This window comes from Morus notabilis, unplaced genomic scaffold (genome assembly GCF_000414095.1).
Source record: "Morus notabilis unplaced genomic scaffold, ASM41409v2 Scaffold1082, whole genome shotgun sequence".
Lineage (NCBI taxonomy): Eukaryota > Viridiplantae > Streptophyta > Magnoliopsida > Rosales > Moraceae > Morus > Morus notabilis.
The window spans coordinates 130,582-153,886 of NW_010358712.1; the positions used below are offsets into that span (position 1 = coordinate 130,582).

The 23,305-nt window shown below is 38.8% G+C and overlaps 4 protein-coding genes across 8 annotated transcripts in view; 3 read left to right on the forward strand and 1 right to left on the reverse strand.

Annotated features, from left to right (window-relative positions):
- Positions 1–1,009, forward strand: part of LOC112090613 (uncharacterized protein K02A2.6-like) — a 2,524-nt gene extending 1,515 nt beyond the window's left edge. The window contains exon 2 of the mRNA XM_024162331.1: positions 77–1,009. Within this exon, the coding sequence (XP_024018099.1) occupies positions 77–1,009 (933 nt within the window). The remainder of the gene's footprint in view (positions 1–76) is intronic.
- A 5,537-nt stretch (positions 1,010–6,546) lies between these two features.
- On the forward strand, positions 6,547–12,312 carry LOC21395431 (SAC3 family protein C). Of its 3 annotated transcripts, none has more exons than XM_024162321.1 (8): positions 6,547–6,835; positions 6,924–7,024; positions 7,991–8,212; positions 8,641–8,862; positions 8,964–9,049; positions 9,217–9,313; positions 11,800–11,892; positions 11,976–12,312. In XM_024162321.1, the coding sequence occupies exons 1-8, from the start codon at positions 6,607–6,609 to the stop codon at positions 12,165–12,167; spliced, it is 1,242 nt and encodes a 413-aa protein (XP_024018089.1). In that variant the 5' UTR covers positions 6,547–6,606; the 3' UTR covers positions 12,168–12,312. The 3 variants fall into 3 exon arrangements, with proteins under 3 accessions (XP_024018089.1, XP_024018090.1, XP_024018091.1); XM_024162322.1 differs by having other exon boundaries at positions 8,641–8,769; XM_024162323.1 differs by lacking the exon at positions 7,991–8,212.
- A 1,092-nt stretch (positions 12,313–13,404) lies between these two features.
- Positions 13,405–17,772, reverse strand: LOC21395433. 2 transcript variants are annotated; one of them, XM_024162329.1, is made up of 9 exons: positions 17,707–17,772; positions 17,454–17,588; positions 16,637–16,682; positions 16,408–16,459; positions 15,357–15,452; positions 14,530–14,583; positions 14,399–14,464; positions 13,872–13,950; positions 13,405–13,794 (listed from the first exon to the last, which is right to left on the reverse strand). In XM_024162329.1, the coding sequence occupies exons 1-9, from the start codon at positions 17,758–17,760 to the stop codon at positions 13,717–13,719; spliced, it is 660 nt and encodes a 219-aa protein (XP_024018097.1). In that variant the 5' UTR covers positions 17,761–17,772; the 3' UTR covers positions 13,405–13,716. The 2 variants fall into 2 exon arrangements, with proteins under 2 accessions (XP_024018097.1, XP_024018098.1); XM_024162330.1 differs by lacking the exons at positions 13,405–13,794; positions 13,872–13,950 and adding an exon at positions 13,961–14,010.
- Positions 17,773–19,291: 1,519 nt separating this feature from the next.
- LOC21395434 (probable rRNA-processing protein EBP2 homolog) lies at positions 19,292–22,622 on the forward strand. Of its 2 annotated transcripts, XM_024162309.1 has the most exons (3): positions 19,292–19,586; positions 19,681–19,800; positions 21,513–22,622. In XM_024162309.1, the coding sequence occupies exon 3, from the start codon at positions 21,522–21,524 to the stop codon at positions 22,419–22,421; it is 900 nt and encodes a 299-aa protein (XP_024018077.1). In that variant the 5' UTR covers positions 19,292–19,586; positions 19,681–19,800; positions 21,513–21,521; the 3' UTR covers positions 22,422–22,622. The 2 variants fall into 2 exon arrangements, with proteins under 2 accessions (XP_024018077.1, XP_010091313.1); XM_010093011.2 differs by lacking the exons at positions 19,292–19,586; positions 19,681–19,800 and adding an exon at positions 20,607–20,734.
- Positions 22,623–23,305: the final 683 nt, after the last annotated feature.

The following is a 23,305-nucleotide window of genomic DNA, read 5'->3' on the forward strand; positions in this document are numbered from 1 at the left end:
CGGCGAAAGAATGGGGGCATATCTAAGAAAGGTAAAAGAGGAGCTCGTTAAATACAAAAACTACGAGGTACTCCAGATCCCGCGAGCCGAAAATGCAAACGCAGATGCACTGGCAAAGCTGGCCTCGTCAAAAGATGCCGACACACTAGGCGTTGTCCCCATTGAAGAATTAGAACGACCAACCATCGAGGAGCGTGCCGAGGCATTTAGTGTCCCAGAGGGGGAAGATTGGATTACACCACTCATACGGTACCTAATGGACGCTCAGTTGCCGAATAGCAAAAACGAGGCTCGACGGATTAGGTATAGAGCCGCCCGGTACTTATTATACGATGGCCTGCTCTACCGACGAGGCTACTCAACACCTCTACAACGGTGCCTAGATGACGCCGAAGCCCAGAAGGTCCTCCAAGAAATACATGAAGGGATCTGTGGTAATCATTCCGGGGGACAATCTTTAGCGCTAAAGGTTTTGAGGCAAGGATACTACTGGCCCAAGCTAAAAAAGGATGCTTTCCAGTACGCCCGACGATACGATAAATGCCAAAGGTATGCCACGATTCCTAGGGCACCCCCGGAAAAGCTAACTTCCGTTCCCAGTCCATGGCCCTTCACGAAGTGGGGGATTGACCTGATCGGGCCATTACATCCTGCACCCGGAGGGTTGAAATTCGCGATCGCTGCGGTAGACTATTACACGAAGTGGGCAGAGGCCAAGGCCCTAACCACTACCACGGAAGCAGCCTGCACCAAATTCATGTGGGACCACATCGTATGCAGGTTTGGGGTTCCTCACTCAATAGTATCCGACAACGAAAAGCAATTCGACAACGCCGCGACACGCAGATTTTGTGACGGTTTGGGCATCCGAAAAGACTTCTCAGCACCAATCCATCCACAGTCAAATGGGCAAGTCGAGGCCATCAATAAAATTCTCAAGCATACCCTAAAGAAGAGACTCGATGACCTAAAAGGGAGATGGGCCGAGGAGCTTCCCAAGGTTTTATAGGCATATAGAACAACAAGCTGAACTACGACAGGAGAAACACCTTTCTCCATGGCATACGGCGTCGAGGCGGTACTCCCCGTAGAAATCGAAACGCCGACCCTAAGAACTGTTGTCCACAACGACGAGGATAACACAGAGGGCATGAACGGAGAACTCGATTTATTGGAAGAAAAGCGACTCAACTCCCAATTACGTCTCGCCGCTTATCAGCAACGGACGGCACGATATTATAATAAGAAAGTCCGGCAAAGAAGGTTCACCTCGGGGGACCTAGTATTAAAAAGGGTGACACAAAGCATAAAACCCAAGAATACTGGCCCCTTGGGCCCGACTTGGGAAGGACCCTATCGCATAAGGAGAGTACTACGACCTGGCACTTACGTATTAGAAAACCTCGACGGTAAAAAGGTTCAACACCCGTGGAATGCTGAGCAACTAAAGTTGTACTACCAATAATGTATGAAGTTATTATGCGTTTTTTATTGTACATTCTTTGCAAATATAGTAAATTGATATGCTTTCAGCGTGAGATAGATTGACCCCTTAATAACGTGTCTGCTTAAAAGAAAACCCAATGGTGTATTTACCAGACGCAGGGGGAATGAAGACGCTCGACGTCAAATCCTCCAAGGAGGAAAGACAAAACACTTAGTGAAATTCTAAGGAATTTCCTAAGACGACGACCCAAAGGGATAAACTCGACGTCAAATCCTCCAAGGAGGAAAGACAAAACACTTAGTGAAATTCTAAGGAATTTCCTAAGACGACGACCCAAAGGGATAAACTCGACGTCAAATCCTCCAAGGAGGAAAGACAAAACACTTAGTGAAATTCTAAGGAATTTCCTAAGACGACGACCCAAAGGGATAAGCTCGACGTCAAATCCTCCAAGGAGGAAAGACATAACACTTAGTGAAATTCTAAGGAATTTCCTAAGACGACGACCCAAAGGGATAAGCTCGGCATCAAATCCTCCAAGGAGAAAGATGGCACTTAGTAAATTCCAAGGAATTTTTGAAAGAGAAACAGGAAGGAAATCAATGATTATGAGTCAAGGTATTAACATAACCCATTGCCTTTATATATAGAAATACAGGTAACATAGAAATTGTCTGAAAGCAACACAAAAAAAAAAAATGGGGTGATAAAAAATAGTCCCTCAAGCATCGTCGCCACCATCCGCTGGCCCCTCGTCGCCACCACCCGCTGGCTCCTCGCCGCCACCAACGAAGGGAGCGTTCTCTTCATCGCCACCAGGAGGGGGCACTTCCTCGTCGCCAGCAGGAGAAGGTGAGTTATAGAGGAAGCCCAAGTCCCAATCAGGACGTTCCTTTTTTATCAGATCAACAATTTGCTGACCCGCCGACTGGAAATCATTATTGCGGATGTCAAAGAGCTCTTGAGAAGCCTTGAATTCCTCAATGATCTGCGCCCGTCTGGCGTTGAAGGTTGCCTCGGCCTCCATCTTCCCGTCGACCTTCCCCTCGGAATACCGATTCTTGGCATCCACGATCGCCCGGCCAGCTTCTTTTCAGATTGATCAGCCCGTCGAGTAAGCTTTGCCACTTCAGCCTTCAACTTGGTTACTTCGCTGTCCAGGCTGATCAGTTGGGCCTTCGCCAAATCCCTCTCCTCGATGGCATCATCCCTGCTATTCTTGGCCTCATCGATGAGTGACTGAAGCTTGGCCTCCAAATCGTCCATCTCATCCTTTCGCTCCTCGACCTTGATTAGGTTAAGGAGGTTAAGAAGGGAAAGGACGAGGCTCTGGGAAATGGCAAGAAATTTTTTAAAAAAAAAAATGTCTTACATGGATCTGAAAGGAGATTTGCTTGCGTTGGCGGTCGACTATGGAAGACTGGGATGCAGCGACCCAATGTGGCTCAAGGAACGACTCGTACAAGGCCTGGAAGACGAGGGAAAAGTGAGGGGAGAGTTTTAGCATCGCCCCGACCTCGGCGTCAGAAATATCCAAGACCTGGAAGTTCACGTCCGTAATCTTCCCCCCCGGGATCAATATGCGTTCTCTTGGTCCCGGGGGTGCACGAACATCAGGAATGGGCACTACTGGTGTCCAGGTCTTGTCAGTCGACGACTGGCTAGGGGCCGGCTCCTCAGTACGCCTCATCTTGTGCTTGCTCTTTTTTCCTTTCGGTGCAGGGCAGGAGGAGCCGGCCTTCTCCTTCCCCTTCGCCGAAGGCTGTTGGCCTGACGAGGGCCGCGAGACGGACGGCGGCTGTTGGCTCGACGCCTGTTGTTGGCTTGGCACCGGCTGTTGGCCCCCCGGAAGCTGGATTCTCAAAGATGCCATCTCTAGCAAGAAATAGAGGGTACCGTCAGCATTAGGAAAACACGATTCTTAATTCAACAAGACGTCGAGAGAAGTTATTACCCTCGTCGCTTAAATGGAAATACGAACGAACGGCGTCGAGATCTGAAGGGTTTGGAAGGTCGAGAATTAGGCCCGCAGTACGAAGGTTCTCCTTGGTCAAGAGCGTGTCGATGTGGTGAACCTCCGACGAGCAGGAAAAAGCTTCCTCGATCCTCGCCAAGCTGTTTCCAGAAAACTTTGGCCGATCCTGGTTAACTGCAAAACAGAGGACTCCTCGTCAACATGTGAAAAGAGGGATCAGGTCAGATAAAGAGAGAATTGAGGGGCTTACTCATGTTTCCAAACGCCGCCTGCACCTGCCTTTGGCGGGGCTGGCGGTCGTTGGGATCTTCGGCGGGGCCGGCGGTCGTTGGGATGGATATTAAAGGGCCCACGAATCATGAAAAACATGGGCTTCCACCCATGTGACGACGAGGGGATGCCCAGGATAAGCTTTCCAAACCTAGGCTGAGCCCTCCCATGGCCACTCAGAAAGTACCACCTATCGCACTTGGCGACGTGGCACAACTTGTACATGAATCGGAACTCGTCCAGTGGGAGTTCCATGTCGAACTTCTAGTTCCATAGAATCCAGGCTCCCACAAAGCAGTACCAGAAGTTCAGCGCCAATTGGGCAGGAGAGATGTCGTAAAAGTGGCAATAATCTTTTACGAAGGGATGAATTGGGAGAGTCATCCCTGCAGTTACCGCTCTTGTATAGACCGGAAGGTATCCGGTCGGCGGCATACTGGTCCTAAAATGCTTGTCCGGGAGGAGGTACTCGAACCACCTCCCGTCAATACATCCCTCATTCACAGCCTGAATGATATCCTTATTTTGAACTTTCGACGCCACATCATCGGCTGTAAAGGAGGGCCTATCTGGGTCTCCGCTCGTGGAAGCCAGGGGGGCATCCACCGTCGCAGCGGTTACTCCGCTTACGCTCCCCCCCGTGAAAGGGATCCGCTCGACCACTTCGTCTATCAGTCGGTCGACGCTACCGAATTCACTGCCGAGATCGTCGCTCGGCTCAAAACTTCCCTCGACATCCTCGATGTCCCTAAGTACAGAGCTGACACCGGAAGACGAAGAGGTCCATGAGATCTCTACCACCGAAGGAGGGTCAGAACGGACGACCGAAAGAGAATCCTCTCGACTGGGTGAACTTTGGGCCATTGTTCTGGTAAAAACAAGGACAAAAAGCTAAGTTAAAACCCTAACGTCGAGAGGAATAAACGGCGACTACTCTAAACGACGACTGGTTAACGTCGACCATTCATACGCGAATGGTAACGACGAGTGTTCATAGGAACCGCGGGTTCCCCAGAACCCAGAAACCAAAGACAAACAGACAAAAAATGCGCACATATAAAAGCCAGGTCATCCAGTACGACGGAATACAACAAAGTAAAGTCTCTTTAACTAAATGTTTATTCTCATTTTCTGCATATATGTTTACGTATTCCTGGTACTCAACGGGGGAAACCCCGTGAGTACGCAAATAGAGGAAGGATCCAAGAACTTACCGGTGAAGAAGTGAACCCGGGACGATTTCGTAGTGTACCCCGGAGAATGGGAAGGATGAAGGCGGAAGTTCAGCAAGCAGGGTTCCGGTGAAAGTACGGATGTCCCGGCAAAACAGCGGCAAAAAGTTTTTTGAAGTTTCGAAGAAGGAAAAAATGATCCTCGGGTCCATGGAGGGTATTTAAAGAGTCGGGAATGGAGGCCCCCAACCGTCGGATGAAGACCCCAAAAGACCAACGGCTAGGGATCACTCTCCGTATCTGACGGTAAGAGGAAGGGCGGAAAATTGAAAAGACGCGGATCCGATGGCCTATATTCGTTTTCTTGAAACACGGATACTCATCATTATGCCAAATCAACTGACGCGACGGTTATGCACCCAAAGCACCCAGGCCATCATTGCGGACGGAGGTTCAGGACCAATTTCCCACACCCGAAGCACGGAAAGGACAAACCGAACCTAGAGCTCGAGGCCGCCTAAAAAAGGAGCCCTCGACCTGGGGGGTGGCTGTTGTGTGGGAAAATGTGATGGACACCTGGACCAACGGTGCCACGACACGTGACTATATTTACTTTCCGCCGAGCGTCCAACCCTCGACGCTTCGTTTCCCTCAAGATCAGCTATCGAACCCGAAGATGAAGTCCATAATTAGGGCGACGACCCCGTTAGGCGTCGAGGGTTGATTTCGCCTGGGTCGACACGACAAGATCCCTCGATTGCAGAAGAGATCACTAGAGGGGGCGAGAAAGGTTTAAACAACCACTGACGACGAGGGGAACATCCCTTTCCGACGTGATAGGTTACATGCAGAGGTAAGAGAAGTCTGACAACATTAATTGCAAGTTTACAAACCGCCTCCCCCAGGGGACATAAAAGCATTACGGAGAGTTACAGAGCCGTAATAGAAGACTAATTGGTTGAGTGAACAGTACTAATTAGTGGGCTATGTCTGGGCCTAGAGAGGGAGAACACTTGAGTGTTCCTACCTACGAAGGAAACCCACCCAGTGAAGGAAGCCCGAATATAAAAGAAGAAGGACCCCAATAGGAAAGGGGTCCGAAAACTTCAAAAGAAAAAAGAAAGAGAGATGATATTCAGTGTAAACTCAGATTTCCACAAAAAGTAATATAGTATATACAGTGGATGTAACTCTAATTTCGTAGAGTGAACCACTATAAAATTCTTCTTGTTCATTTGCATACAGGGCATTCAAACACAAAAATACTTAAATTCAACCTGAATCCACACCTTCATAAAACCCACAAACCGGTAATCTAAAGGGGAACCCCAAGATATTCCGGCGGGTTTATTGTTGACGAAATCCAACCGTCAACAATGTCCATGCTAATCGGTTGACTAGATGCCAAGATGATCAACTGATCAGTGCCGGATCAACTCCTACTTGATAGTTGATATGAATTAGACGGACGGGGTATTTAGAGCCGTTTTTTATAAAGTAATGGACGTTTTGAATGGTTTTGAAAACTTAAGGGGTACTTTAAATAAGGTACATACTTTTAGGGTATATGAATAATGAAATTAATCCAAATTTAAACTAGTCTTCGGTCTAAAAATGTAATATGCCAAAATCTATGGCCACACCAAAATATTAGGAGAGAGACGGAATTTGTTCTTCAGTTTTCTTGGACGACTGTTTCCACTGTGTCCCAGTCAAAAGAACTGTTATTTGTTGGTCCTATTATGGAGAGGAGTGGGCACTTTCAGCGTCGAAACCCTTCCCATTCTTCACCTTCATCTTCGTCTTCAACCTCTTACCGCCAATCTGCTCATTCCCGATCGAACCGATTCGCCAAATCTGCTCCCAATTCCGTCGGAAGAAGAATCTCCGGCCACCAAGAACCAGAAGCTGCCAAAAATGAGCCTTCCGATCCACCCGCCATTGCCGGAACTTGCCCTTTCATGTGTCCAGGTGCGATTCCGTTGTCGCCAATGTACTACAACCCTAAATTCCGTTACTTTCAGTTATTTTTTTGTTGATTTGCGAATGTGTGATGCAGAGGAAGAAAGGGCACAGAGAGAGCGGCTTCGAGATTTGGCTGTCTTCGAGAGGCTTAACGGAAACCCGTCTCTGTCGTCTCCGAGCCTGGCCGTCAAAAAGGTAATCTTTGAGCCCTGAATTTTGACAATTGCGGCAGGATGTTAATATGTACTGAGTTAGTTAGAGGAGTTAGTTTTTTGTTAGAGTAGAGTAACTGTAAACGATTAGCTTTGCTGAGGAATTATAAGCTCATTATCAATCAATGAGATATTAATAGTGCACAAACCATCTCTATGGATTTTCTGTTTTGTCTTAAACTTAATCTTTGGATAACCATGCTAGTCTGTCACAAGTTAAAATGGTCATTAGACTTATTACTAAATAGATGTGCTGTTACAAGTTTCGATTTTAGTGCTGCACTAATTAGTGGGTGGATTTACTGGATAATGAGATTTGTGCTTGTTTTGTGAGAGGGATTGTGTGTGTGTCCCTGCAAGATTAGCAGGATTATGGAAGGAAGGGAAACAATGGAGTCTAAAATCTATTAATATTGCTATTTAACTAAATTAATTTTATAATATTTAAAGACCATGATGAGTAAAATTGTAATTGCACGTGCAATATTCTCTATATCAAACAAGGGGGATGTTCTTTCTCCTTTTTTTTTTTTTTAATTTTTTTGACACCTTCCGAGGTTACCAGACTTAGTTAAAGAAACGCCTTTCCTTTTCCTTCCATTTTTTTTAACCCAAGTTCTAATCTCTTCCCTTCCTGTTTTCTACGTTTTCCTATCAAACCTATGGCAGTGGCCCATTTGGTTCATAGTTTTGAATAGAAAGTTTAAATAGAAATTCAAATTTCTAGAAAATATTATAGTAAAAAGGTTTGAATTGTGGTTCAAACTGCAAAAACAAACAGGTTCTAAGTAGATATCGTACAGAGAGAGTTTACTTCAAACATTCATTTTTGGGATGGAATGTCATGTTGGGAATCTTTCTTACTTACTAAGTTCTACGGTTAGAGTGACCATTTTTATTATAGAAGAAAATGTTCATCTTTAATGCAATTATCGTTTGCCCTGGACAGTTCTGCAGAACTATAACTTCAAAGCAAGTGCGTGCATCAGATGTTCGGCCTCTCCCCATATTAGAAGACACTTTAACCTACCTATTAAATTTGTTGCATTCTGCAAAACATCCCTTTGAAGTTATTCAAGACTTCATCTTTGATAGGACAAGATCCATAAGGCAAGATCTTACCATGCAACATATTGTCAACGATAGAGCTATTCGCATGTATCAGAAAATGGTATGTTATCCTTGAAGAAACTTTTCAATTCAATGCCTTAATCAGACCCTCCTAGTTAATGTTGATACTCCTATTCCAGTTAGATGTTTCTTGTTGACTTAGTTCTTACTGTGAAAACCAGAGGAGAAGGCAGACTGTGCAGTTTAAGTCATTGGCTCATTATTATGTAGTTTTTTTTTTTTTTCCTTTGTTTAATGTTGTCAATTCTTAAATTCAAGCTTACTCGAATTCATGTAGAAACCTAGTCACTTACATATGATCATCCCATCTAATGGCAATGGAGTCCTTCGGCAATTATGCAAGTTTTGTACTTTTAAAGTTCTACCCTGGTACTTCTGCTTACGTACTAAAATCATACGACTATTTCTTTTGAGCTCTAACCCTTCGGATCTTGGAGATGCTTCATTAATGTATATGTCTTTGTACAGGTTAAATTTCACGTCATATCTCATTACAAGCTTCGGAATCATAGTAGCTTTCAAGATGCTTCTTCACTACACTATCTCAACCTGGAGCAGCTTACTAAGTCTCTGACATCCCTGTTTGATCTGTATGAAGTAAATCGAAGTTCCAATTCTGCTTGTGAAAATGAAGCTGAATTCCGTTCTTTTTATGTGTTGCTTCATCTTGGTTCGAACAGCCAACTGATGGTTGATCTACATTTTTTTACCATATTAGTGCAGTTTAATTTCGAAGGGGCATCTTTTGCTAAGTCTTAACAACATGAAATGTAGCTATTTCTGATTCACAGGGGGAGTCATTATCTCTGTGGTTTCGTCATGTGCCTTCTTCAATTATGAGGTCCAAGGAAATGTGCTTTGCCCGAGAGCTTTTAAGGTACTTAAGAATATTGAAGATTCCACTTTCTTATGCACTTGTTAGCTTATTTATAGTCGGGATGACAATTTTGTTATCTTTTTTTTTTTTTTCAATTTATTTTCCCACTATACAATACGTGAGAACAAGTTTCTTAGATGTTGAATTTTGCCTCGTTCCGGTAACAGATTTTTTAGGTTTGGCAATTACAAGCGTTTCTTAAATGCTGTAGCAGCTGAGGCGTCCTGCCTTCAATACTGTATTATTGAACCTTATGTTAACGAGGTAATCATATACACTCACTTTCAATATTGACCTATTTATTCATCACTTTGGTAGCGAGCTTGAACTTTTATATGATAACTGCTCAACTTGCTGGCTAGTGTTGCAGAATATTTATTCAACAATTCAGCTATGGTTTACATGGATCTTAGTTTTTTTCCCTGGTCATAAATTTCATGCATTGTTCATTTATCTGTTGATCTTGATTGTACCTCTCTCTCACCCTGAACATCTTGGTTATAGTGTCACGCCCCCCAAACGGGGTGGGTAACGTGGAGCTCGATTAGGGGTTAATAAAACAGACTCCCAACCGGGCCCCACACTTGACTGCATTAAAATATAAATAAATTACTACAGAATCCCGGAGCCTCTGACACACAGGGCTCCACCCCACAGGACATACAGTATCGTACATACATGCTCATGTAAATAATCATTACAACAGACATCAACCACAGTCTAGTAAATCCAAATATTACATAAGTTTACAGAATTTCTCAAATTCCTTACATTTGTCTAAGAGGATGTCCACGATCCTCACTTGATTCCAACAGCAGCACAACTCAGCTGCTCCATAGCAATTATCCAGCTACAGTGCCCCGCTCCTAGAGTCTACTGGGAGGAGTTCAATATATTTGAAACATAAAACGTGAGCGAAAGGCCCAGTAGGATATAATTTGAAATAAACGTTACAATAAATGAATAATAAGTGAGCAAGGAAGTAAATAAATGAATAAGTAAATAAAATAAGACATTCAGTTCCAACAGACAGCCGGAACCTCACATCCTTTTTCTCAAAGGAAATATAACTGAAAATAGTCATTTTACAGGCTTCAGCAAGTAATTAGTACAAATTACTTACCTAACCAAGTGCCTCGTCTACCCAGACTGAGTTTCGGGTTCTGCCCCCGAGGATGCACTCTCCGCATCCTATCTAGGCTTACAGCAATAGACTCTATTACCAGTTCACAAGATCTCTTTGCTTAAGAAATCATTCATTAACATTTTGAAATCGTTAATACGACCCCATGAACTACTCAAGCCGCGGGCCCCATGACTGGACAAGCCATGAGATTCCATGACTAAACAAGCCATGGTTTTCAAAATGTTTTCTTTCACAAATCAATCCCTTTCTTTAAACATTTTCAATGCCAAAATCCTTTTAAAAACGGGCTCACAAGGAAAAGGGATAGAAATCCTACCTCACACTATCAAACCTGGGACTAGCATTGCCTTTTTCGGCTTCCGCTTGCTCAAGCCCCTTCAGTCTGAATCCTCAGCGATCACTGATGCAAGACAACACTTTAGGATTAATTCTCATTCCTAAAGCAATCCAAATCTCAATTTCCAACCAAGATTTCCTATTAGTGTGCCCTAATCCATTTTCATGTTTCAAAATATCATTCCAAGGGTTTTCAATATCAAAACAATGATTAAAAATGCTAATCCATTCATCTCAAGCCCTCAAATGAAGCTAATTTGGGTTCTCCCCGAAAACATGGGTCAAAACAGCAATTTCAGGTCAAACAGGGTCAAACCCCATGTCAACCGGTCGGCTGGTGACAGAGCAGTGCAACACTACCAGTTGACCGGCAGTGTGCACACCGGTCGACCGGACCGGTCGACCAGTCAGCCTGCAATCCGGTCGACCGCATAGGTTGACTGGTTTTCATGTGATCCGGTCGACCGCACAGGTCGACCGGTGGAATCAGCTGCGCGAGAGAAGCTCGCGAAAATCAGTCCAAAACCTGCAAATTCAGTCTCAAATCGAGATATTTCAAAGGAAAATCACTAGATCTGGGTTCTAGGTCCTAAAACAAGTCCAAAGAACCCAAGATCTCTAATTTCTACTCTAGTTTTACTCAAAAACCATCAAAATCCGGTTTGAACCAAAAATAAATTTTGAAATTCAAAAACTTGAGATTCAAGAGAGGTTCTTTTAGTAATCTTACCTCGAATCATTCTCTTGACGTTAAAAACTTCATTAAATCTTTCATTGGTTCAAGATCCGTTTGATTTGGGACAAAAATGAGAGAGAGAGAGAGAGAGAGTGAGAGAGAGCACGGGAGAGTGAGAGAGAGAGTGAGGGAGAGAGACGCACGGGAAAGGAAGAGAAAAGAAAGGAAAAGGAAAAAGGAAAAAGAAAAGGAAAGGAAAAGAAAATGACATGTGTACAATATTTTAAAAGAACAGTTCAGAAATGCGCCCATATACACTTCGGGATTAAAATAAATTACTGAAAATAATTTAAATACCTTGGAACTATTTAAACTCACACGTGTCAGAAACATTTATTAATTAAACTCAATTAATAATTCAGATTAGATACACTAATAATTTCAATTATCTTAATTAATCCTAATTAATTTTTCAGAGTGTTACATATAGCTATTAATTTTTTGAGGTTGCTTACTTGCTCTTGATTTCCTCTCTCTAGTAAGCATCTGAACTTATTTACTGGTGATTTCTTTTTGTGATGATTACAAAAGGTCCGAGCATTGGCTCTCGCCTTTATTAATAATGGTGGGTACAAGCTTCATCCATACCCTCTAGCGCACCTTTCGAATCTATTGATGATGAAGGTGATTCCACTGATTTGAACTTACTCTTTTCTGTTGATTATATTCAATAGTTCTTTTAAGTGTTTGTAATTTTGTGAATCTAGGTATCAGAGGTGGAATCATTTTGCAATGCTTGCGGTTTGGAGACTTGCACAGATGAAGAGGGAAATAAGTTGTTACCGATGAAGCAAACTACCTTTTGTCGTCCCAAGGGAGGGTTTATGCGCTACGGCCTTATGGGGTTAGACCAATTTGAGGATCAACTTTTAAATTGTGCTGCAGGAGAAGGAGAATGATAGTTATGTGGTCGCCTGTACTTTTCGGAACTCTAAGAGGACATTTGGTTCATGAATTTAGAACTATGATTCATAATTATTCTCGATTTATGTGTGTTTTTTATGAGAGAAAATATTATAATAAATTACAAATCATGATCCGAATCATGACACAAATCCTTACTCTAAACGCACTCTAAGAGCATTCATGTCCACCTGAATCAACTAATGGTTGGAGCCGTCTCTAAAAGAAAATGTTATTATCCCAACCAACCCGAGTCCGGATGTTACACACGGTTGAAGCTACCCTATGTCTAATCCCGACTCAACCCGTCATGGAATGTAAAATTAATTTGGTAATAAATTATATAACGGGAATTTTTTATAGAACTGTAATGGAAGAAGGGTAATTAACGGGTTTGGAAAGGAAACAATTTAAGAATATGGATTGTTGATTTATATCTTTGATTTTTGTGTTTATTTACCTATCAGAATTTAGGAACTAGGATCGGAAAATTCAATTTTCTTTTTAGTGTTTAATATGACTTATTAAAATGTACTTATCACAACTAATAATTATTGAGTCGATATGAGCACACGAGTACATTTGAGATAAACATTTCCTTTTCTTGATTTCTATATCGTGGGATCCTACTAAATTACCATTCTTGATTTTATCAGTAAATGCAAGAATAGGGCTCCACCGTAGATGATTTTTTTTTTTTTTTCCACCTATGTGAAGTTTTTTATACAAGGCCCCTGGTGAAAATTTTCTCAAGGATTGAATTTCAAACCACGAGCAATTTCAGAACCATTAAATGCTCTAGACGATTTTTTTTTCGCTTGCAAAATGCTATTCGGTATCTCATGATTGAAAGGAAATCTCTCTGCAAAAGAAATCACCATTGAGCGGCAGAGAATGTTAGTTTTCCATCTAATTCATGATTGTAGACGGTCCTCGCCTATGAATATGGTTTGTATTTTTATCTATTCTCAAAACTCACATCACAGAACAATAATTTTTTATTCTCACGTTGTTCAAATGCTTATTGAATGTGTTCTTTTCATTATCTGTAAGGTCTCATTCACTTTGCGAATTCGAGTTTTTAATTCGAACTGAGATGTAACATTTTGTAAGAACTTTTTACTATAGTAGAAAAAGTTAGATGTGACATTTTCTGAAAGCTTTTTACTGTAAAAATCTAAGACTGAAAACTCAAATCGGTAAAATGAACGAGACCTTAAAGTTGTTGCGTATCACATTTAGCCTTGGCATGCAATTACAACTTAAATATTTCATATTGTACATACATAATTCAGAGTGAAAAAAAAAGAACATAAAAAGGTCATCCTATATGAACTGTTTCCCTTATTCTCATTAGCAATTACCGAGTTCAGGTTAAGATATTTCCAACAGTTTGACATTTTGACGTCCCTTTATTTATCTTTGGTACAATCGCTATTTTCAGGCATTCCAGTTGTTTGTTTGCCATTTGATTTTCGAAGACACCGTCACAGAAAATTGATTTTCCCTCATTTTCTCGCATAAGCAAGGAGAAACAACAGAGCTTTAAGCCCAAAGCAAAGTTACAAAGAAAAATAACAAGATTGCCAATCCCAAACAAAAGGCGACGATCGCCATGAATGCCTGGAAACAGGTAAAACAAGTCAGAAACTCGTAACGAATCGAATTTGAGAAAACTAGTTGAAAGTTTCTCTAGCTACCTTTCCCTGAGACTCGAATTTATATTTGACAGTGAACCATGATAATCCTCTGTCTACGAAAGGCGCAAGCGCAAGGGCCCTGCATAAGGTGCATCTTTAGAGAATCAGAAAGTTGTTGTGTGTGGTACACCTACAAAGGCTATGCAAATGCAAATGGTAAACTAACGGAACATCAGTTTGATAGTTTAGTAGTTTGACACTATCAACATAAATAAAAGATATGGAACTCATGATACAAAATAGCAAGTCTATTTGGACTGAATGCTCAAATAACCGATTATTTTTCTAATACTGCAGCAGTATAATTTACAAAGCACGAGAGCCGGGATGGAGTATATTCTGACAATTTTGAATATAGAATTCACAACCAGATTTAAAAGTTCAACTAATAAAACAAGGAATTACTGAATCTGATAAACAAGCTAAACTCTAGGATAAAAAGAATTGAATTTGAAAAAATTCAGCACAAAAGAAATAAATAAATAAATAAAGAAGGAAAAAAAAAAAAAAAGCAAAGAAAACCTCACCCTCCAGCCCTCGCAATCTTTGTAACTTGGCTTCCAGCCCACACCATGGCCATTATTTTAAGAAACCTGCCAACAGGCAAAATTTTCAATATGATTTAAACATCTGAGGATATTCAAACATGAATTCCTACCTTTCAACTGCAGCAAGATAACCCATCTTCCCAGGTGCTGGAGCAACATAAAACCTATAGGTGAAGAAATTCATGAGCTTAATAACTGTAACAACTGATGCTGAGCGGGTTATGATTTATGAAGACTAAAGCCCCGTTCGTTTCGTTAATTCGAATTACAACTCAAATTTTTGCTATAATATTTTCTCTCACAAAAATTCAAATTTAACTTTTTCTACTACAAGGTTTTCTCTCATATGAATTCACTTTTTAACTCAAGTTCTTAACTCAAACAAGCAAAACAAACGATGTCTAAATAAGCAGAAGGATAATGATGGTTAGAAAGCAACATATTTGAAAGCAGACGGTTACTACATAATTCTTAATCGCTACCAGCCACATGCAAAGCTGAATTCCATTTTTGTTGTTGTAAAATCATACTTAACAACATCATATGAAATCCAATTTCATTTTTTCATTGCTTTCTTCCTCTTCATGTAAGTACCATGAAGTTGCTATATGTGTTATAATTGGACAAATAAACAAGGGATCTTCTACCTAAAATATCAAACAGCGCTCCTAGTAGGTTTAATTATCCTTTAAAAAAATTTATTTAAGAACAACAGAGAGAGGACGAAACTAGCAAAGTGATAACTGCCCATCACAAAAGACTGACATTTCACAATTAGTTAACATCCATCATCAGGTATTAAACACTACTTTTAAACAACGATTTTAAGAAGCATTTTAGAACTCAAATTCCAGACAATAAGTTGTATTTTGATGTGACAAACTTTTTAATGCGTCCTTAAGGCAAGAATTCAACAATACGGACATACTTCACTTACCACACCAAGAGAAATGTTGTGAGATAGTAGACAGTATTTAGTAGCCCATAGGATAACAATCCAGCAATCCCATATCTCCTCAATTTTTCAACCAACCTGACAAGTGGATTAAGCATGAATGAGATAGAACAACCTCAGTATAAATAAGAACACAACTACACATCTTAAAAACTATGGATGCACCATCCTTTCCTACTAAAAAGCAGACTGTCACCAGCAAATACGGAGACATTTTAGTAGCAGAGAATTCAGAGCTCCGTGAAAAGAAAAGAAGAAGAACAATAAAAACAACTGTGGCTACACAAGGACTCTCCCCAAACCTCGAGAACTAAAAAATAGCGTAAGACGGATACTAAAATTTCAAAATATAGAGAAGTAGGCTGCAAATATACCCACCAAAAAAAAAAAGACGCACTTGCTACATCTTTCTCGAAATTCTATCTACCAAACAAACGCGTTTCCAAATTCCAGTTAACAAAATTTACTAGCTCATATGAATAAAACCTAAAACTCAGCTCCACTGAAAAAAAGGATTTGGATATTCATTCAAAGCTTTCCAATTACTATCTTTCACTAATTTTCTACAAATTAGCAACAAAAATATAGATTGTGACACACTGATATAGTAGGTCTTAAATCTTCAATATCAGAAGCTCTACATATAAACTACAGGATCACGTTTTAATAAATAAACATGATGAACGAGTTGATCGTATTTTCTATACGAAACAAGGAAATTCTAATAATCAGCAACATGAGTTGATCATGTTATTACATTAAAACTAGAGAATTTTGCAAAGTTTATTCAAAATATAGTATTGAAACAAATTACCCCATTTACCTTTAAAACACTTCTACGAAGGCACATATCTCATAATGTTAGAAAAGGCAAAACTTTGAACCAATTTGCCTTGTAGCCAATCCCATAATATAAATGGAGATCATAGGGTTCAAGATTGACAAATGAACAAACTCACCCTCATCACCTCACTAACAAAAATCAGTAGCCTCTAATATTCACCAATGACATTGTAAGGCAAATAGAAAGTACTCTTTGGATTTGGGCAATACACCTTGACCACCAGCACTCTTTTCCACCGGATCTAAAGCAAAAAAAAAAAAAAAAATGCAAAGCTGGGTTTATTTAGTTGTTTATTCAATTAGTTTTTGCAAATTTCAAAATTTGAAGAATGAAATGCAATGGGAAAAAAAAAAAAACAAAACAGAAAGTACATTTAACATATCCTATTCTCAATTATTTAGTTGGCACTATCGCCTACCTTCATCTTGAGGGGAGCAACTTTTAGCATCTGAAAAACCATGAACCTAACCTCACACCATAAGCAAGTTAATCAACAAGGAAAGAACAAAAATAACCATAACAATAATAATAATAATAAAATTTCATCCATAATTGTTAATTTGTAAATATGGGGCTTAAAACCAAGTACTATGATGATAGACCTAAAAACAAAGTTTTAAAGTTGATATAAAGCTCAATGGTCAGTTACAATTGTAGCTCCACCAAGTGCTCAAAATTCATTCACCAATATGAGGATACAATTGTCAGTAAATCCAACTAATACCGAATTGGAAGGATTGTACCATTTATACACTTGGGCTTCCATTCTTCCCAATGAATAGTAGTATATTTTAACCTTTTGGAGTGAGTTTAGTATATATTATGTAATTGTCAGAAAAACATTAGTAATATCCAAAAGAGGAGCCTCTCATACTTGTCATGAAGATATGCACCAAATATAATAGTGCAAGCTTTGATCCATAGACTTGACCAAGCAAAACCGCCCAAAAGGTTCAATTAAAAACTGATATACACTATTCAATTTCTCTTACTTTATGGTCAGTATAAACACAAACACACACCCCCAAAAAAAAAAAAAAACCACTTTATTCGTATAAAAACTAAGAAACTAAAAAGACCCATTAACATCTGATAATTAATAATCCAATCTTCCAAAGTTTATTTATGGTCTATACGTATGTATATTTGAAAAAGTATAGCTTTTCTCTGAAAACGTGTCCGCTGGGAGAAGAACATGCTTAACTCACTAATCGCAGAAATTACAACAAACTCACATCAATGTGGTCGCCGTTGACTGAGAAGAAGCGCCGAAATTGGCTATGATTCAACGACGAAATCTTCGGTTTCAATGATCGAAACTGGAAGGAAAGGCCAGAAGCTCTGAGGAGGAAGAAGCTTTTGTTGTTATCCTGAAACCCAACAACAAACAGAATGTATATACATTTATATACGTATATATATGTATATATATAGAGAAAAGGGCAAAAACTTGAGAGAAATGAGGAATTGGGGACTAGGGAAGTTTACCAGATGAGAAGAAGAAGAACAAGGTAGACCCGCAAGATTAAGAGAAATGGACATTTTTGAGGAGGAGGAGAAGAGTACCAACTACTCGCAGTTAGATAAACATGTCGTCTGTACTTAGAGCGACAGATTGACTTCTTGTCGTGTCTTTGATTTGTTACTGTTAAACGACTTGTCGTATTAAGGAGCTGGAGCTTAAAATAAATGTTAGGGACGCTGTGAATCCTTTTATCATTTTCTATATTTATTTATTGACGCTTAAATTTTATTATCTAATTTTTTATTTAAATAATAATATATTATGCTATTTGAGTATACATATTAATGTCTCGTTCACTTTACGAATTCGAGTTTTCAATTTGAGTTGAGATGTAATATTTTCTGAGAACTTTTCACTGTAGCAGAAAAAGTTAGATATGACATTTTCTGAGAGCTTTTTACTATATAAACCTAAAACTGAAAATTCAAATCGGTGAAATGAACGATGCCTAAATAATTTATTGTTTAACGTGTAAATTTTACTATTTTTATTTTTTATTTAAATATTAATATATCATGCTATTTGAGTTTATATGTTAAACAATAAATATAAAAAATGACAAAAAAGTGATGTTGACATTTTTAAATCATTTTTATATGAAACAATACTCAAAACGTTATGTTTTGCGCCATAAAAAAGTACATTGTTGCCCAAGCATCACTTTTGCTTCTCTTAGTAAAAAAATACCTAATGTATCTCATATATTACAAAGAATAATGTTAAAGACACCGATTCAAATCATATCTTTATGAGTTGTCACTTACAGTTTGGTGGGTATTTAAAATATTAACACATCAGTTAATGATAAGAGATTTATTAATAAAAAAATTAGAATTTACATATCACATTAATTGCTACACAATAATTAAAATTTGAATTAGTGTCTCTAACATTACTCATAGATTGAGAAAAATATTTAGATTACTCTTTCCAATTTAAATTAAATATTATTTTAAATATGATTTAACTTAAAAATTAAATAAAAGATTTTAAAACGTTCAAATAAATAATTCAATTATTTTGAGAATTTTATTAATTTTTTAAGATTGATATATTTAATATTTTGATGTAATAATATTTTAAATGAGATTTAATTTAGGTTATAAGGGGTAATTTTAGTATATTAAAAATTTTATTGTTTTAGAGGGTATTTTAGACTAATTTTATATATAGAGGGAATGCTTTTGACATTTGAACTTTATTATCATTTTCACTTTACTTCCAAAATTCTTAAAAGTCTTTTGCAAAATTTAAATTAATCTTATTTAACTCCTCTATTAATATTTTGTGGAAAAACAATGACTTCCCTTAACCACCTTTTTTCAGTCTTAAAAAAAACGTAATAAGGAACTTTAAGTGCGATTATTCAAAATTTAAAAGATAAAATGAAAATTTTAAAAATATAAGAGGCAAAATAAAAATGCACCATAGACGAAAGGGTATAGGTGAAAATAACTCTAATAAAAAATTACAATAATAAAAATAAAAATAAAATTCAAAAATATATTATAGGTACGTAAAATAAAGAACATCTCTCGGCCTTCGTTTCTGTTCATCTTGAAAAGAAACAAAGATAAACCCTAGAGATTCTACCAAACAGACAAACCCTAGAGCTCATCAGTCGCACCCAGCCGTCTACCTTCAGTCCAGACCCACCCACCGGCAGTCCGGCACCGCCGCTTCTTCTTCTTCTTCATTCTTCTCCGCCCCATTCTCTCTGGACTCTCCACTCTCTCCGTCTGATTCGACCTTGGGGAGGCAGGGGAACAAATTCGGTCCCTATTCTTCTCATTCTTCGTCAAAATCGGCCTTGGGGAACAGATTTGGTCTTGTTCTTCGACAGGTATTTCCCCTGTCCATAACCTAAATCGGTTCAGTTCCTTTTTTTTTATCAATCTGTAATTTGTATGCTTTGTATTTTACTTCTTGGGGTTTAGAGATAGCCGGAGAACTAGTGGGACAAGGCAGTGAAGTCTTAAAGCGTTGGTTTCCAGCCGGTAGAGGTACATCGGAGTGAAGCGAAGGAGACTAATTTTTACCTGATCTGTTCTTGGCCGGTGAGTTCATAATTATTAGACATATTAATGTTAATTAGTTGGTGACAATACCTGCCAATTCTTCTGTCGTGTGTGTGTGTGTGTATGTGGTACTTGGACATTGAGAATTTCTTCAGTAACAAAAAAGAACCGATAACAATAACAACAACAACAATACCTGACTCAGTTGTTCATGTATATTTGGCCGGAATCTGTCTCAAAAACTGGTGCCTAGAGTATGTCATAACATAATACCAATAACAACAACAACAACAACAAACAATGTCTGACTCAGTTGTTCATGTATATTTGGCCGGAATCTGTCTCAAAAACTGGTGCCTAGAGTATGTCATAACATAAGCCCATAACCCATTGTTTGTTAACTCCTTTTTTATCCCTTTAATTTGTGTTTGTTATTTCTCTTACCGTCCTGAAATGTTTTCTTCAAAGCGGAAGGAGGATTGATGGGCAGATTTTTTAGAGGCAAACTTGTTTATTACACTATTTTTGTAATCTGTATACTTCCTATGATGTTTCTCAACTTGTAACAAATTGAAAGAAAATGATGGATTTGAAGGAACGTTTGATTGAAATTTAATGTTTTAATACAATATTTGTTTTAATTTTTTTCCCCTTTAATTCATGCAAAAATAGAAATGTATGAAGGCTCATGTTTGTGTTAAAGCGAAAGTGTTTAATTTGCTGCTTGTTCTTGGTACGTTGAATACTCGTGATTTATTGCAGCATGAAAGACCATTTTTGTCCATGTCTCCAAGCTGGTGTTATCTTTGTAGGGGCGTTTCAGAATCTATTCAACATTTTTTTTTCACCATGTTATTCTCTAATTGTCTGTCGCTGATACTACTACAAGATTTTTGGCCTGAGCTGGGTGGCGCCTTTGAATTTTGAGTTGCTATATGGCTGTTTGAGGACGAAGATCTTCTAATTTCAATAAGTGAGGACATGTTTGGTTAGGGAGTGGAATCTTTTTCTGTAGTCTATTTTCCTTTTGTTTTAGCTAGAAGACTTCCCGTCCTCTTTCTTGTTGTTCTTCTTTGTACATCATGATTTTTAACTTCTAATGATGTGACTCCCCCGCTGCAGCAAATTATTTAATATGTTTGTTTTTTAATTTGTGAGAAAATTTTATGTTTTTGTTTTAATTTTAAACTTAGATTATTTAATATCTCTTCAGCATGTTAAATAGGTTGAGAAACAAATCTTTAAGTACAAATAGGTTGAGAAACATGTTTTATCACTCATTTTATAAACAAGTTCAGAAATAGGTTAAACGACTCATTTATCACCCATTTTATAAATAAGTTCAAAAAAAGGTTAACACAATCCATTTATCACTTATTTTATAAATGGGTTGGCAGGTAATCAACGGGTTGACACGACACTTTTACGACCTGTTTAATAAACGGGTTAGTCGTGTTGTGTCGTGTCAACCCGCCAATAAACAGGTCGTGTTTGGGTTTTGTATTTCGACACGAATAATAAACGGGTCGTGTTCGTGTCAGGCTTAATTGTGTCAACTGAGAGGGTCAACACGACACGAACACGACCCGTCAATACGAATTGCCACCCCTAGTGTTTAGGGTTTATATTAGAGATTTCATATGCTAAATATACATTTGCTGCTAGCCTGAAATGAACATTTGCATTATGGTTTGGTTCGATCGTTCAGTTTCCTGAAGTGGGTTTCTTTTCTTTTTTTTTTTTTTTGATAGATTCTGTAAATGGTTGTTGAAAAGAAAGGATTGGCTCTGCTAAAGGAGAATAAAATGGAAGATAATGTTGAAATGGATATCAATCAAGAGATGTCGGAATATGAACCTGAATCTGAGTCGGACGAAGAAGATGATGAACATGTGAAATTGATAGAACCATCGAAGACTGCAGTTTACAACACGGATGGCCTCCTTGATAAACTCGGTGATATTAGCTGGCCAGACAATGTGGGATGGATACACAAGCTCTCCATTGATATTGATCAAGAGCAACAAGTGGATGTGAATGATGACCTAGCCAGGGAGCTTGCTTTCTTTAATCAAGCTCTTGAGGGAACCAAACGAGCATTCGAGAAGCTTCAGTCAATGGGGCTTCCTTTTCTGAGGCCTTCCGACTATTATGCAGAGATGGTGAAGACAGATTCACACATGGAGAAAGTTAAGGGCAGGCTTCTGGCGGAGAAGAGGAATATTGAGGAGGCTGAGGAGAGAAGGAAAGCTAGGGAGTCTAAGAGGTTGGCTAAAGAGATTCAAGCCCAGAAGCTGAAAGAGAGGGCCAAGCAGAAAAAGGAAGACATAGAATCTGTTAAGAAGTGGAGGAAGCAGAGGCAGAAGAGTGGGTTTGCTGGGGGCGACAAGGATGGCGAGATGGACTTTTCCTTCGAGGATGGAAAGGGGTTCGAGAGGTCGAGTAAGAAGAGGCCGGGTGTGGCTCCTGGAGATCGGTCCGGAGGGAAAGCAAGGCAAGGCGGGAAGGGGAAGATACAAAAGAAGAGGCAATTCAGGGATTCCAAGTTTGGATTTGGAGGGAGGAAGGGTTTGAAGAAGCAGAACACAACTGAGACTGCCAATGATTTCAGAGACTTCAAAAGAGGCAATGCAAAAGGAAATAAAAAAAGGAAGATGTGAGAAAAACCTTCCCCTGGTTTGTTTCTAGAGGTGTGGCAGTTTGTTTTCTTTGATACAAGTTTTCCCTAGAAGGGCTTTGTATCATAGAGCAAAAGGGATTTGTCTTTTTGGTCTAAAATGGTTTTGTTACTGTTTTAAAACTGGTTTTGTTTCTTTCTGTTGTTAGTCTTTTGTAATCATAAGATTCATGGTTTTAATCCATAATATTTAAGTTGATAATTGAATGTTGCTTACTTTCATATGAGGTTCATGGTTTCTTCATTTTATGTCAAATGGACTATGCAGGTTCCACTTCCTTCCCATTGTTACGATTTTGGATCATTTTGTAATTGTCTTGGGAACTTTTATCCGATTGCAACATCAAGTACTAAAATACTTTTGAAATGATTGTGGTTGATTCCTAAACCAAAAAAGAAAGGGAAAAAAGACGAAAAACATAGGAATTTTAATTCGTGCTGCTGTCCTTTGAGTTGGGATTTTGTCACATTCCACTGTTGAAATTGTAACATTCCGACTCAAAGGAATTTTTTCAAATTGTTGATTTAGTTTGAGTTGTGGTGATTTTAATTGTGATTCAGATACGTATATAAATTGTAATTTAAATCAGAAATAAAATCTGAATTGTGTTTAAACAAAGTGTTAAGAACTGTTTTTAGAGTTTTGTAACAAATCTTAAAAAAATTATTATAAATGATATTAAAAAATATACAATATGGGTAAGAATTTGTTTCTCTTTTCATTATAAACGCATCAAAATAATCATTACAATTGGAATTAAAATGAGGAAAGTAATGATATTTTTAAGTTTGAAATTGAAGAGAAAGAAAAAGTATAATTTAGACTTGTTAGTCTGTGGACAATAAACAAAGTGTCTTTGTATCAAT

Coding starts and splice junctions, on each gene's coding strand:
- LOC21395431 (XM_024162321.1), top strand. CDS start 6,607: ATGGAGAGGAGTGGGCACTTTCAGCGTCGAAACCCTTCCCATTCTTCA. Junction 9,314..11,799: donor TTGAACCTTATGTTAACGAG/GTAATCATATAC, acceptor TGATTACAAAAG/GTCCGAGCATTGGCTCTCGC. Junction 11,893..11,975: donor CGAATCTATTGATGATGAAG/GTGATTCCACTG, acceptor TTGTGAATCTAG/GTATCAGAGGTGGAATCATT.
- LOC21395433 (XM_024162329.1), bottom strand. CDS start 17,760: ATGTCCATTTCTCTTAATCTTGCGGGTCTACCTTGTTCTTCTTCTTCT. Junction 14,465..14,529: donor TATCTTGCTGCAGTTGAAAG/GTAGGAATTCAT, acceptor GCCTGTTGGCAG/GTTTCTTAAAATAATGGCCA. Junction 13,951..14,398: donor AAGATTGCGAGGGCTGGAGG/GTGAGGTTTTCT, acceptor CACCTTATGCAG/GGCCCTTGCGCTTGCGCCTT.
- LOC21395434 (XM_024162309.1), top strand. CDS start 21,522: ATGGTTGTTGAAAAGAAAGGATTGGCTCTGCTAAAGGAGAATAAAATG.